This window comes from Ursus maritimus, unplaced genomic scaffold (genome assembly GCF_017311325.1).
Source record: "Ursus maritimus isolate PB19 unplaced genomic scaffold, ASM1731132v1 scaffold_22, whole genome shotgun sequence".
Lineage (NCBI taxonomy): Eukaryota > Metazoa > Chordata > Mammalia > Carnivora > Ursidae > Ursus > Ursus maritimus.
Window position 1 is genome coordinate 23,405,337 of NW_024424675.1, and position 12,561 is coordinate 23,417,897.

The 12,561-nt window shown below is 39.3% G+C and overlaps 1 protein-coding gene across 2 annotated transcripts in view; it reads right to left on the reverse strand.

The window, feature by feature from the left end:
* Positions 1-8,874: 8,874 nt before the first annotated feature.
* Positions 8,875-12,561, reverse strand: part of CDK5RAP1 (CDK5 regulatory subunit associated protein 1) — a 31,392-nt gene continuing 27,705 nt past the window's right edge. For both annotated transcript variants that reach the window (XM_008703200.2, XM_008703199.2), the window contains one exon: positions 8,875-9,152. In XM_008703200.2, the coding sequence (XP_008701422.1) occupies positions 9,072-9,152 (81 nt within the window). In that variant the 3' untranslated portion in view covers positions 8,875-9,071. The remainder of the gene's footprint in view (positions 9,153-12,561) is intronic.

Consider the following 12,561-nt stretch of genomic DNA (forward strand, 5'->3'; position numbering starts at 1 on the left):
TCAAACGATAGATGCTAAAAAAGTATTTCACAGAACCAACAGCATTCATGATAAAAACTCTCAGCAGCTAGCAACAGAAGAGGACTTCCTCACCTCGACAGAGACATCTACAAAGAAACTACAGTTATCATACTTAACAGAAAGAAACTAGAAGCTTTCTTGATAAAATTAGGAACAAAGCAAAGATTTGCCTCTCACCATTCCTTTCCAACATCATACTGGAAGCCCTGGCTATGCAATAAGAAATGAGTAAGTAAAAGGTACACAGATTGGGAAGAAAGAAATCTGTGTATCTACTGGCAATTAACAATTGGAATTTGAAATTAAAAACAAATTCACAACAGCACCCCCAAAATTAAATATTTAAGTACACAAATCTAACAAAATACATACAAGATCTACATGAGGAAAACTTTATATAAAACTCTTGATGAAGGAAATCAAAGAAGTAAATAAATGAAGAGATATTCCATGTTCATGGCTGGAAGACTCAATATTGTCAACATATCAGTTCTTCCCAACCTGATCTATAGAGTCAACACAATCCCAACACCATCCCAGCAAGTTATTTTGTAGATACTGACAAACTGATTCTAAAGTTTATGTAGAAAGACAAAAGGCCCAGAATAGCCAATACGTACTGAAGGAAAACAACAAAGACTAACACTAATCAACCTGTAGACTTAATACAAAGCTACATTAATCAACAAAGTGTGGTATTGGCAAAAGGTCAAATAGATCAATGAAAAAGAACAGACAGCCCGAAAATAGACCCACACAAATACAATTAACTGATCTTGGACAAAGGAGCAAAAGCAAGACAATGGAGAAAAGATAATCTCTTCAACAAATGGTTCTGGAACAACTGGACATGCACATACTAAAAAAAGCTAATCTAGAAACAGATCTTACATTCATCACAAAATTTAACTCAAAATAGATCAAAGATAAAACATAAAATGCAAAACTATAAAAATTCTAAAATAGAACATAGGAGAAAATCTAGATGACCTTGGGTTTGGCAATGACTTTTCAGGTACACCATCAAAGCACAATCCAAGAAAAAAAAACTGACAAGTAGGACTTCATTAGGGGCATCTGGGTGGCTCAGTCGGTTAAGCTCCTGCCTTTGGCTCAGGTCATGATCCCAGAGTCATGGGATCGAGCCCTACATCGGGCTCCCTGCTCAGAGGGGAACCTGCTTCTCCCTCTCCCTCTGCCCCTCTGCCTCCCACCCAGCTCATGCTCTCTCTCTCAAATAAATTAAATATTTAAAAAAGAAAGTGGAACTTCATTAAAATTGAAAACTCTGTAAAAGATACAGTTAAGAAAATGAAAAGATAGGGACACCTGGGTGGCTCAGTCGGTTAAGTGTCTTGACTTCAGCTCGAGTCGTGATCTCGGGGTCCTGGGATTGACCCCCATGACAGGCTCCCTGCTCAGTGGGGAGTCTGCTTCTCCCTCTCCCTCTGCCCCTCCCCTCACTCATGCTCTGTCTCTCTCAAATAAACAAATAAAATCTTTAAAAAAGAAAAAAAAAGAAAATGAGAAGATAACCACAGTTGGGAAGAAAATATTTGCAAGACATACATCTAATAAAGGACTGGGATTCAAAATATACAAAGAACTCTTAAAACCCAATAAGAAGAAAATTAACAACCTGATTAAAAAGTAGACAGAAGATCTCAACAGATACCTCACCAAAGAAGATACACAAATGGCAAATAAATATATGAAAAGGTGTTCAACATGTCATTAGGGAATTGCAAATAAAACAAAATACCTATATACACCTATGAGAATAGCTAAAATCCAAAACACTGACACCACAGGCTGGCAAGGAGGGAGAGCAATAGGAACTCCCATTCATTGCTGGTGGGAATAAAAATGGCACAGTCACTTTGGAAAATGCTTTGGCAGATTCTTACAAACTAAACATACTCTTACCACATGAGCGAGCAATCATGCTCCTTGACATATACCCTAATGAGTTGTAAACTTACATGCACATAAATACCTGTGCACAGATGTTTATAAGCAGCTTTATTCACAATGGCTAAAATCTCATGACGCCCTTCATTAGGTGAATGGAAAATACACTTTGTAGTACATCCTTACAACAGAATAATGTTCAGCACTAAAACGAAACGAACTTTAAAGCCATGGAAAGACATGGAAAAACTTTAAATGCATGTTAATAAGTGAAAGAAGCCAATCTGAATAGGTCACATAGGGCGCCTGGGTGGCTCAGTCGGTTAAGCGGCTGCCTTCAGCTAAGGTCCCACTTCAAGCTTCCTTCCCTGCTTAGGGGGGGAGTCTGCTTCTCCCTCTCCCTCTCCCCCTCGCTCATGCTTTCTCACGCACACGCTCTCTCAAAATAAATAAATAAAATCTTTTAAAAAAATGAAAAGGCCATGTAACGCATGATTCCAACTATACAACATTCTGGAAAATGCAAAACTATGGAGACAATAAAAAATCCAGTGGTTGCTAGGGGTTGGGGGGGAGGGATGAACAGGCAGAGCATAGAGGAATTTTAGGGCAGTGAAACTATTTAGGGCAGTGAAATTATAATGGTAGATACAAGTCATTCTACATTTGTCAAAACCTATAAAATGTGTAACACCAAGAAAGAACCCTAGTATAAACGAACTATGGACTTGGGTGATAAAGATGAGTCAATGTACATTCATCAGTTTTAACAAATGTGCCACTCTGGTGTAGGATTTTGATCGTGAGGGCGGCTGTACATGTGTGGGGCAGGAGGGAATTATCTGTGCTTACCAGTCAATTTTTGCTATAAATCTAAAAACTGCTCTAAGAAATAGTCTATTTTTATTTTTTTTTTTATTATGATATGTTAGTCACCATACAGTACATCATTAGTCTTTGATGTAGTGTCCCATGATTCATTGTTTGCATATAACACCTGGAGGAGATTATGCCAAGTAAAAAATAGTCTATTTTTAAAAAGAAAAAGAAAAAAATCAGTAACCTACCTCCTACCTATGGACTAGAGAAAGAAGAGCAAACTAAACCCAAAGCAAGTAGAAGGAAGAATACAATAAAGAGTAGAGCACAAATAAATGAAATAGAGAAAAGAAAAACAATCAATGAAAACAAAAGTTGGTTCCTTGAAAAGATCAACAAAATACGCAGAATTTTACCTAGACTGGCAAAGAAAAAAAGACAGAAGACTCACATTACTAAATCAGAAACAAAAGAGGGGACATTATTACCAATCTTAGAAAAATACAAAGGATTATAAAAAAAATACTATGAGCAACTATACTATGAGCATCAATCATTTGCTTTAAAATCTACATTGTCTGATATTATTATAACCACTGGGGCTAAATTCTCCCTTCTTCCCTTTTTATTGAAATGTAATTCAAATCCCAGTAATTTCACCATTTTAAAGTACATGATTCAGTGGGTTTTAGTATATTCATTAAGTTTGTGCAACTATCACCACTATCTAATTCCAGAACATTTTCATTACTCCAAAAAGAAACACTACACCCAATAGTGGTCACTTCTCCCCCGCCTCGCCCCCATCCCTTGGCAAATACTACTATACTATCTGTCTCTGGATTTTCCTATTCTGGACATTTCATATATATATGTGGCCTTTGTGTCTACTTTCACTAAGCATAATGTTTTCAAGGTTCATCCATGTTATATAATGTGTCATACTTCATTTTTTTTTTAGGTTGAATAATGTCTATCAGTGCAATATTCCATGTTAATAGAATGTATGAATTACTCAGTTCAATCTCCTTACTACTTATAGGTCTACTTGTATTTTCCATCTTTGGCCCTCCATCTCATTCATGTCTATGTGATGACTTCCCTCTAGGCTACACATTCCCAGGCCCCTTGAAGGTTAAAGTATGCCCTGACCAGAATGCAGGAAGGCTTGCTCTGGTCGTTCCTAAATTCGTTTAGATAACTAGTAGACATAACATAGTTTCTCCCCCCCACCTTCTGGCACACAGGCGGTACCACAAGGTCTGTTAAATGTCAGACCTTTGGGTCTCACCATGATGCCCTCTACACATCCCTTCGTTCTATAAAATCTGTGGACTAAAGTTCAGGCAAACAGAATAGTTGTGCAGCACCTAGACTCTCACCCACCCAATCCCCCATCAGTAAGTTACACTGAATAAAACTCTGGGTAAACTGTAGACATCTGCCACATTTTCCAGTCTCAAAGTGCCTTCTCAGTTTGGAAGATACTTTACTGTCCCTCCTCCACCTTCTGAAAGTGCTGGCCTTCATAAAAAGGAACTAAATTAAGAGAAAAGTGCTAAGTAGGGAAACTGACCAATTATAGACACCTATTGTATTGTTTGAATTATTTACCATATGTATGTCTCACTTCTTCATACTTCAAATTTCAAATTTTAAAATTTTAAAAATGCCTTTTGAATAAACAACTGAGGTGAAGAGCAGTAACAAGTATTTTCCTCAGCAGATGGACATTGAGAGCAGAAACCAATCTTCCCAGGCCAAATCAGCATCTGAGGAAGAGTTCCCAAAGGCCGCCATGCAGGTCAGTGGAAAGGGTCTAAAGGAGATCATAACCAGACACACAATAAAGGCCTCAGCATACCTTAATGTACACAGTCTGTTTTAGAAGCAAAATCTTTTAATGATCGCTCCCATGTGATAAATACTTACTACTTCATAGTGCTACACTCTTTACAAGTTATAATCTCAGTGAACTTCACACGAGATGAGCATTTTATTATTATCCTTATGTCACATGAGAAAACCAAGGCACAGAAAAATAAAATAATTACTCAAGTTACTTTGATTCCAAATATTCTATCTTACCATCTTTTAGATTTTTTTTTCATGATACCCACAGAATGACATAATGTTGGTAGTGAATGGTCCAAGAATGACTGCTCAGAGCCTACTAGTAGGTAATGACATTTCAAAAACTCCAAGTGCTCACTGAATCAGTGATCAAAAAACTCACAACAAACAAAAGCCCAGGACCAGATGGCTTCACAGGCGAATCCTACCAAACATTTAAAGAAGAGTTAAGGGGCGCCTGGGTGGCTTAGTCAGTTAAGCGTCTGCCTTCGACTCAGGTCATGATTCTGGAATCCCGGGATCGAGCCCCACAGCGGGCTCCCTGTTCAGGGGGAGTCTGCTTCTCCCTCTCCCTCTGTCCCTCACCCTGCTCCTTCTCTCTTTTGCTTGCTCACTTTCTCTCTCTCAAATGAAATCTTTTTTTAAAAATAAATAAAAATAAAGAACAGTTAATATCTATTCTTCTCAAACTATTCCAAAAAACAGAAAAGGAAAGAAAACTTCCAAGTTCATTCCATACCAGAAACAGATAAAGATACCATTAAAAACGAAAACTGCAGGCCAATATCCCTGATGAACACAGAGGTAAAAATTCTTAACAAAATACTAGCAAACTGAATTCAACAATACGCTAAAAAAATCATCCACCACGATCAAGTGAGATTTATTGCTATGTTGCCAGGCTGGTTTCATATTCGCAAATCAATCAACATGATGTATCACATCAATAAAAGAAAAGATAAGAATCATATGATCATTTCAATAGATGCAGAAGAAGCATCTCGAAGTACAACATCCATTCATGATTTAAAAACCCTCAACAAAGTAGGTTTAGAGGGAACATACCTCAACGTAATAAAGGCCACATATGAAAAGCCCTCAGGTAATATCCTTAACGAGGAAAAACTGAGAGCTCTTCCCCTCAGGATGTCCATTCTTACCACTTTTATTCAACACAGTACTGGAAGTCCTAGCCACAGCAATCAGACAACAAAAGAAATAAAGGGTATCTAAACTGGTAAGAAGTAAAACTTTCACCATTTGCAGAAGACACGACACTCTATACAGAAAACCCTAAAGACTCCACCAAAAAACTGGTAGAACTGATAAACAAATTCAGTAAAGTCACAAGACACAAAAATCAATGTACAGAACTCTGTTGCGTTTCTATATATCAATAATGAAGCAGCAGGAAGAGAAATTAAGGAATTAATCCCATTTACAAATGCACCAAAAATAATAAGATACCTAGGAATAAACATAACCACAGGTGAAAGACCTGTACTCTAAAATCTTAAAACACTGATGGAAGAAACTGAAGGTGACACAAAGAAATGGAAAGACATTCCATGCTCATGGATTGGAAGAACAAATATTGTTAAAATGTCCACACTACCCAAAGCAATCTACACATTTAATGCAATCCCTATCAAAATACCAACATCATTTTTCACAGAGCTAGAACAAACAATCCAAAAATTTGTATGGAACACAAAAGACCCTAAATAGCCAAAGCAACCTTGAAAAAGAGAAACAAAGGCATCACAATTCTGGACTTCAAGTTATATTACAAAGCTGTAGTAATCAAAACAGTATGGTACTGGCACAAAAATAGACACATAGATCAACAGAACAGAAAACCCAGAAATGAACCCACAATTTTATGGTCAATTAATCTTGGACAAAGCAGGAAAGACTATCCAATGGGAAAAAGATAGTTTCTTCAACAAATGGCGTTGGGAAAAATGGACAGCAACATGCAAAAGAATGAAACTGGACCACTTTCTTACACCATACATAAAAATAAATTCACAATGGATTAAAGACCTAAAATGTGAGGCCTGAAACAATAAAAACCCTAGAAAAGAACACAGGCAGTAATTTCTTTGACATCAGCTATAGCAACTTCTTTCTAGATATGTCTCCTGAGGCAAGGGAAACAAAAGCAAAACTAAACTATTGAGATTACATCAAAATAAAAAGCTTCTACACAGTGAAGGAAACGATCAACAAAACTAAAAGGCAACCTATGGAATGGGAGAAGATACTTGCAAATGATGCATCTGATAAAGTGTTAGTATCTAAAATATATAAATAATTTATAAAACAACATCCATGGGGCACCCGGGTGGCTCAGTTGGTTAGGTGTCTGCTTTTGGCTCAGGTCATGATCCCAGGGTCCTGGGATCAAGCCCCACTTCGGACCCCCCTGCTCAGCGGGGAGCCTGCTTCTCCCTCTCCCTCTGCCTGCCACTCCCCCTGCTTGTACTGTCAAATGAAGAAATAAAATTAAAAAAAAATTTTTTTTTAAAAACACCTCAACACCCAAAAAACAAATAAACCGAATAAAAAACAGGCAGAAGACATGACAGACATTTCTCCAAGGACATACAGATTGCCAACAGATGCATGAAAAGATGCTATCACTTACCATCAGGGAAGCACAAATCAAAACCACAATGAGATATCACCTCACACCTGTCAGAATGGCTAAAATCAAGGGCGCCTGGGGGCTCAGTCAGTTAAGCATCTGCCTTCAGCTCAGGTCATGATCTCAGGGTCCTGGGATCAAGCCCCACAACGGGCTTCCTGTTCAGTGGGGGAGCCTGCTTCTCCCTCTCCCCGCCCCTTGCTCATGCTCTCTCTCTCTCTCAAATAAATGAATAAAATCTTTAAAAAAAAAAAAAAAGAATGGCTAAAATCAACAACACAAGAAACAACAAGGCAAGGCAAGGATGTGGAGAAAAAGGAACCCTTGTGCACAGTTGGTGGGAATGCAAACTGGGGCAGCTACTGTGGAAAACAGGATGGAGGTTCCTCAAAAAGTTAATCACACTACTAGGTATTTACCCAAAGAATACAAGAACACTAATTCAAAGGGATACATGCACCCCTATGTTTATAGCAGCATTATTTTCAGTAGCCAAGATATGGAAGCAGTCCAAGTATCCGTCAACTGATAAATGGATAAAGATGTGGTGTGTATGTATATATAATGGAATACTACTCAGCCCTAAAAAAGAATGAAATCTTGCCATCTGCAGTGACATGGATGGAGCTAGATAATGCTAAGTGAAATAAGTCCATCAGAGAAAGACAAATACCATATAATTTCATTCCTATATAGAATTTAAGAAACAAAATAAATAAGCAAAGGGGAAAAAATGAGAGAGAGATCGGCATATCAAGAAACAGACTCTTAATTATAGAGAACTTATGGTTACCAGCAGGGAAGAGTGGGGGGATGGCTGAAATAGGTGATGAGGACAAGGAGTGCATTTGCTGTGATGAGCACAGGGTGTTGTATGGAAGTAATGATTCACTATACTGTACACCTGAAACTAATGTATTAGTTATATACAACTCTAACAACAGTTAACTAACTGGAATTAAAATAAAAACATAAAACCAAAAACAAATAAAATAAAAACATAAAGTATAATAAAATCAGGGGGAAAAAAAGCACAAAAAACCTCCAAGTGCTGTCAGACCTAAGGGCAATGAATGACCTGACAGACTAAAAAAAGACGCCCATGAGGGAAATCCTCAGGTAAAGTATGAGAATAAAATAAGGAGACAGGCAGCTAAGTCGATGTCATTAAACCAAAATATTAGAAAGATGTAAGACAGTATTTCCCCAAGCAAATGGTTCTCTCCACCTTCCTCTCCTTTATTTTTTTTTTTTAAGATTTTATTTATTTATTTGACAGAGATAGAGACAGCCAGCGAGAGAGGGAACACAAGCAGGGGGAGTGGGAGAGGAAGAAGCTGGCTCACAGCGGAGGAGCCTGACGTGGGGCTCGATCCCATAACGCCGGGATCACGCCCTGAGCCGAAGGCAGACGCTTAACCGCTGTGCCACCCAGGCGCCAACCTTCCTCTCCTTTAGTCTCTAACTCATAGGGTCCAGAGTTGAAAATCAGGCAAGTTAGTTAGCAGTGTCCACGACAAAAATTGGGTTGGGAAACACTTAACACAGACTGTAGGGAAAATCCCAGAAATGATAACCAAAATAGAAATGAAGTAAAAGTAGAGAGACAAAGGGACCACTTTACTTTCGGTAAATTTAATGACTGTAAAGCTGTTCACATAGCAGCAAAGAGATGTATTTTCCATTTGACTTAAAGTTGCTTCAGCACTTGCAGTTTGTGTCCAGAGCTTCGTTATCTCTTTCATTAGTGACCAGTCATATCTCCCTTCCTGTCGGCAAGGACAGCCCATGTCAACTCTAAGCCCATCCACTCAGGTCAGCAATATGCTGAGGAGTCCTTCAGGGTGGTCCTGCAGAGAACACGTCCTTTAAGTGTCTGAGAGCTGGTGGATGTGATCTGAAAGAAAACCAGTCAGAAGAAAGCAAGGTAACCAGGACTGCACTTAATGTGGAGCCTCCAGAGGAGAAGCCATCAATAGGGATCTGATGGAGGTGGTGACAGGCCAGCAGAGACTGCATGGTTCCCATGTGCCCCCAGACCTGGGAAGAAGAGACATCTGATACAATGGTAATATGTATAATTTAAGAAGTCTAAAATAGTTCAGTCCCAAACTACCACTTCCCTTCTTTCTCAAGAGATGGCTCTTCTCCAGCACCAAACGTAAGTTTCTAGTGTGAGCTGCCCACCACAGTCCCTGCCCTCCTAAACCCAGGGGTAAGCTGTGATCTAGGCTTATCGGTCAAATTCTTCCTTAGGATATTTATGGCCAAAATTTGGTGAGAAAAGCTCTTTTCTCTCTAATGAGAGCTGAAAGCATGTGACCCCAGAGGAGCTTTCAGGAGAAGACAAGCAAAAAATATGTAAACAAAGATGACTTCAGACACTGAAAAGTCTTATGAAGACGAAATGGGCTGATGTGATAAAGGGAAGCTGCTTTAGCTTCCCTAAAGAAAAGGCATCTCAAGGAGGTGACATTTCAGAGAGAAACTGAAGGTTAAAAAGATGGCAGTCACATAAAAATCAAGAGCCTCCCAAGCAACACGACACGTGCAAAGTCTCTGACACTAGAACTAGGTCTGAGGGGCAAAAAGGAGGCCACCAAGATTGGAGGAGAGAGCGTAAGAAGAGTAGAGGGGACATGAGGTTGGAAAGGTGGCTGGGACAGATCATATAAGGCCTCAGACACTGTGCAGTTCATGCTGGCTCCAATGAGAAACCACTGGAGGGCTTAAGCAGTGGAGTCAGTGATCTGATTCAGAAAGACCATGGTGACACTGTGGGGCAGACAGACTAGAGGAGGGCAAGAATAGAAGTGGGGAATATGAAGCTTTTGGAATTCTCAAGCACTGCTGGTGGGAAGGCAATATGGTACAGTTACTTTGGCTAGTTCTGTTATATATACTCTATGGCCCAGCAATTCTAAGCCATTTACCCAACAGAAATGAATACATATGTGCACTAAAACACATGTGCAGGAATAGTCATAGCAATCCCATCGTAACAGCTCCAAACTGGAAAGAATCAAAATGGCCATTACTATGTCCACAATAGCTAAATCGTGGAAGGAGCCGAGATGCCCTGCAACAGATGACTGGATTAAGAAGTTGTGGTCCATATATACAATGGAATATTACTCAGCTATCAGAAAGAACGAGTTCTCAACATTTGCTACAACATGGACAGCACTGGAGGAGATAATGCTAAGTGAAATAAGTCAAGCAGAGAAAGACAACTATCATATGATTTCTCTCATCTATGGAACATAAGAACTAGGATGATCGGTAGGGGAAGAAAGGGATAAAGAAAGGGGGGGTAATCAGAAGGGGGAATGAAACATGAGAGACTATGGACTATAAGAAACAAACTGAGGACTTCAGAGGGTAGGGGGGTGGGGGAATGGGATAGACCGGTGATGGGTGGTAAGGAGGGCACGTATTGCATGGTGCACTGGGTGTTATACACAACTAATGAATCATCGAGCCTTACATCGGAAACCGGGGATGTACTGTATGGTGACTAACATAATATAATAAAAAATCATTAAAAAAAAAAAAATGGCCATTACTAGTACAACACATAAACAAATTGCAGTATATTCATATAACATGGATAAATATAATCACGGGATGAAATGCACAACGTAAGACTGAGGAAAAGAAGACAAGCACCGAAAACACATGTTGTATGATTCAATTTTATAACAAAAACAGTCAAAACTAAACAATGGCATTAGAAATTAGGATGTAGGAGCACTTGGGTGGCTTAGTTGGTTGAGTGTCCGACTCTTGATTTGGCTCAAATCATGATCTCAGGGTTGAGGGATCGAGCCCCACATTGGGCTCCATGCTGAACATTGAGCCTGCTTGGGATTCTCTCTCTCCCTCTCCCTCTGCCCCTCCCACACTCATTCTAGCACGCTCTCTCAAAAAAAAAAAAAAAAAAAAAAAAAGGAGGAGGAGGAGAGGAAGAAGAAGAAAAAAAAATTAGGATGTAGGGAAGAAGAGTAACTAGTAGGAACATGAAGGTCTTAGAGGTTCTGAAAATATTCTATTTCTTGATCCAGGTGGTAGTTATAGGGACAGGGTCACTTTGTAATAATTCATCGAGTAGTATACTTATAATATGGGCAATTTTCTACATTTATGATATGCTTCAATAAAATAATCCATCTTTAAAATATAGAAGCAGAGGGGCACCTGAGTGGCTCAGTCGATTAAGCATCTGCCTTTGGCTCAGGTCATGATCCCAGAGTCCTGGGATCGAGCCCAGGCATCGGGCTCTCTGCTCAGTGGGGAGCATGCTTCTCCTCTCCCTCTTGCCTGCTGCTCTGCCTGCGTGTGCTCTATCAAATAAATAAAATTTAAAAAAATAAAATAATAAAATAAAATAAAATACAGAAGCAGAAAATCATGAGAAGACTGCTGAAATCTCCCAGCCAAGAAATGATGGTAGCTTGGAGATGGAAAGAAACAGGCAGGTTTAAGATACATTCCAGAAGTGAGCTAAAACAGATGGACTGCTGATAAAGTACAGGAAAGTGAGTACCTAGACTGAGTCCTATATTTTTGACTTGAGCAACTGAGTGTGCCATTTACTGAGATAAGGAGGGTCTGACAAAAGAAGAAAATCGCAATGAAGAATTCATTCTATTTTGGTCATATAAAGTTTAAGATGCAAGAGAGAAAGGATATAAATGCAATTCTCTTGAGAGGATGAGAAGGGATGGAAAGGAAAACATAAGGGACAGTGTGACCGAATATGACGATGCTTCCTATACAGTCCCATGTGAGCAGAGAGCACGCATGGGTAGGGATGTGAGTGAGCTGGTAGAAATAATGATGAGACAATGAGGTTTCATCTGATTGTATTGCTTTTCTCCATGAAATATGAGGCAAAGACATCAGCTGAGATTAGGGTTTGGATAAATGAGTAAAGATTTAAGGAGAAAGAGTAGGAAAGTCAATTCACTAGGGAAATAGAGTAGGATCAGGATTTCAGGGCCATGCTGAGCGCTCATGTGAGTTTTATGGTCATGAATTTGAACTGAATGCAGCTGGGTTCATGCGGCAGAGACTGTTACGTGTCTCCCAACATTTCTCCTCTTCTTCCTAACAGAACTCCCAATTATTAGCTGGGTATCTGATCATTCAGAATGAAGACCACACTTCCCAGCTTCTCTGCAGCCTTGTATAATATGTTACAAACTGTGTGTGGAACTCCTATAAACTGCCCGGAAAGAAAGAAAGCACGCCCTTTCCCTCTCTTCCTCCTTCCTACTATTTAGAATACGGACATGGTGGCTGGA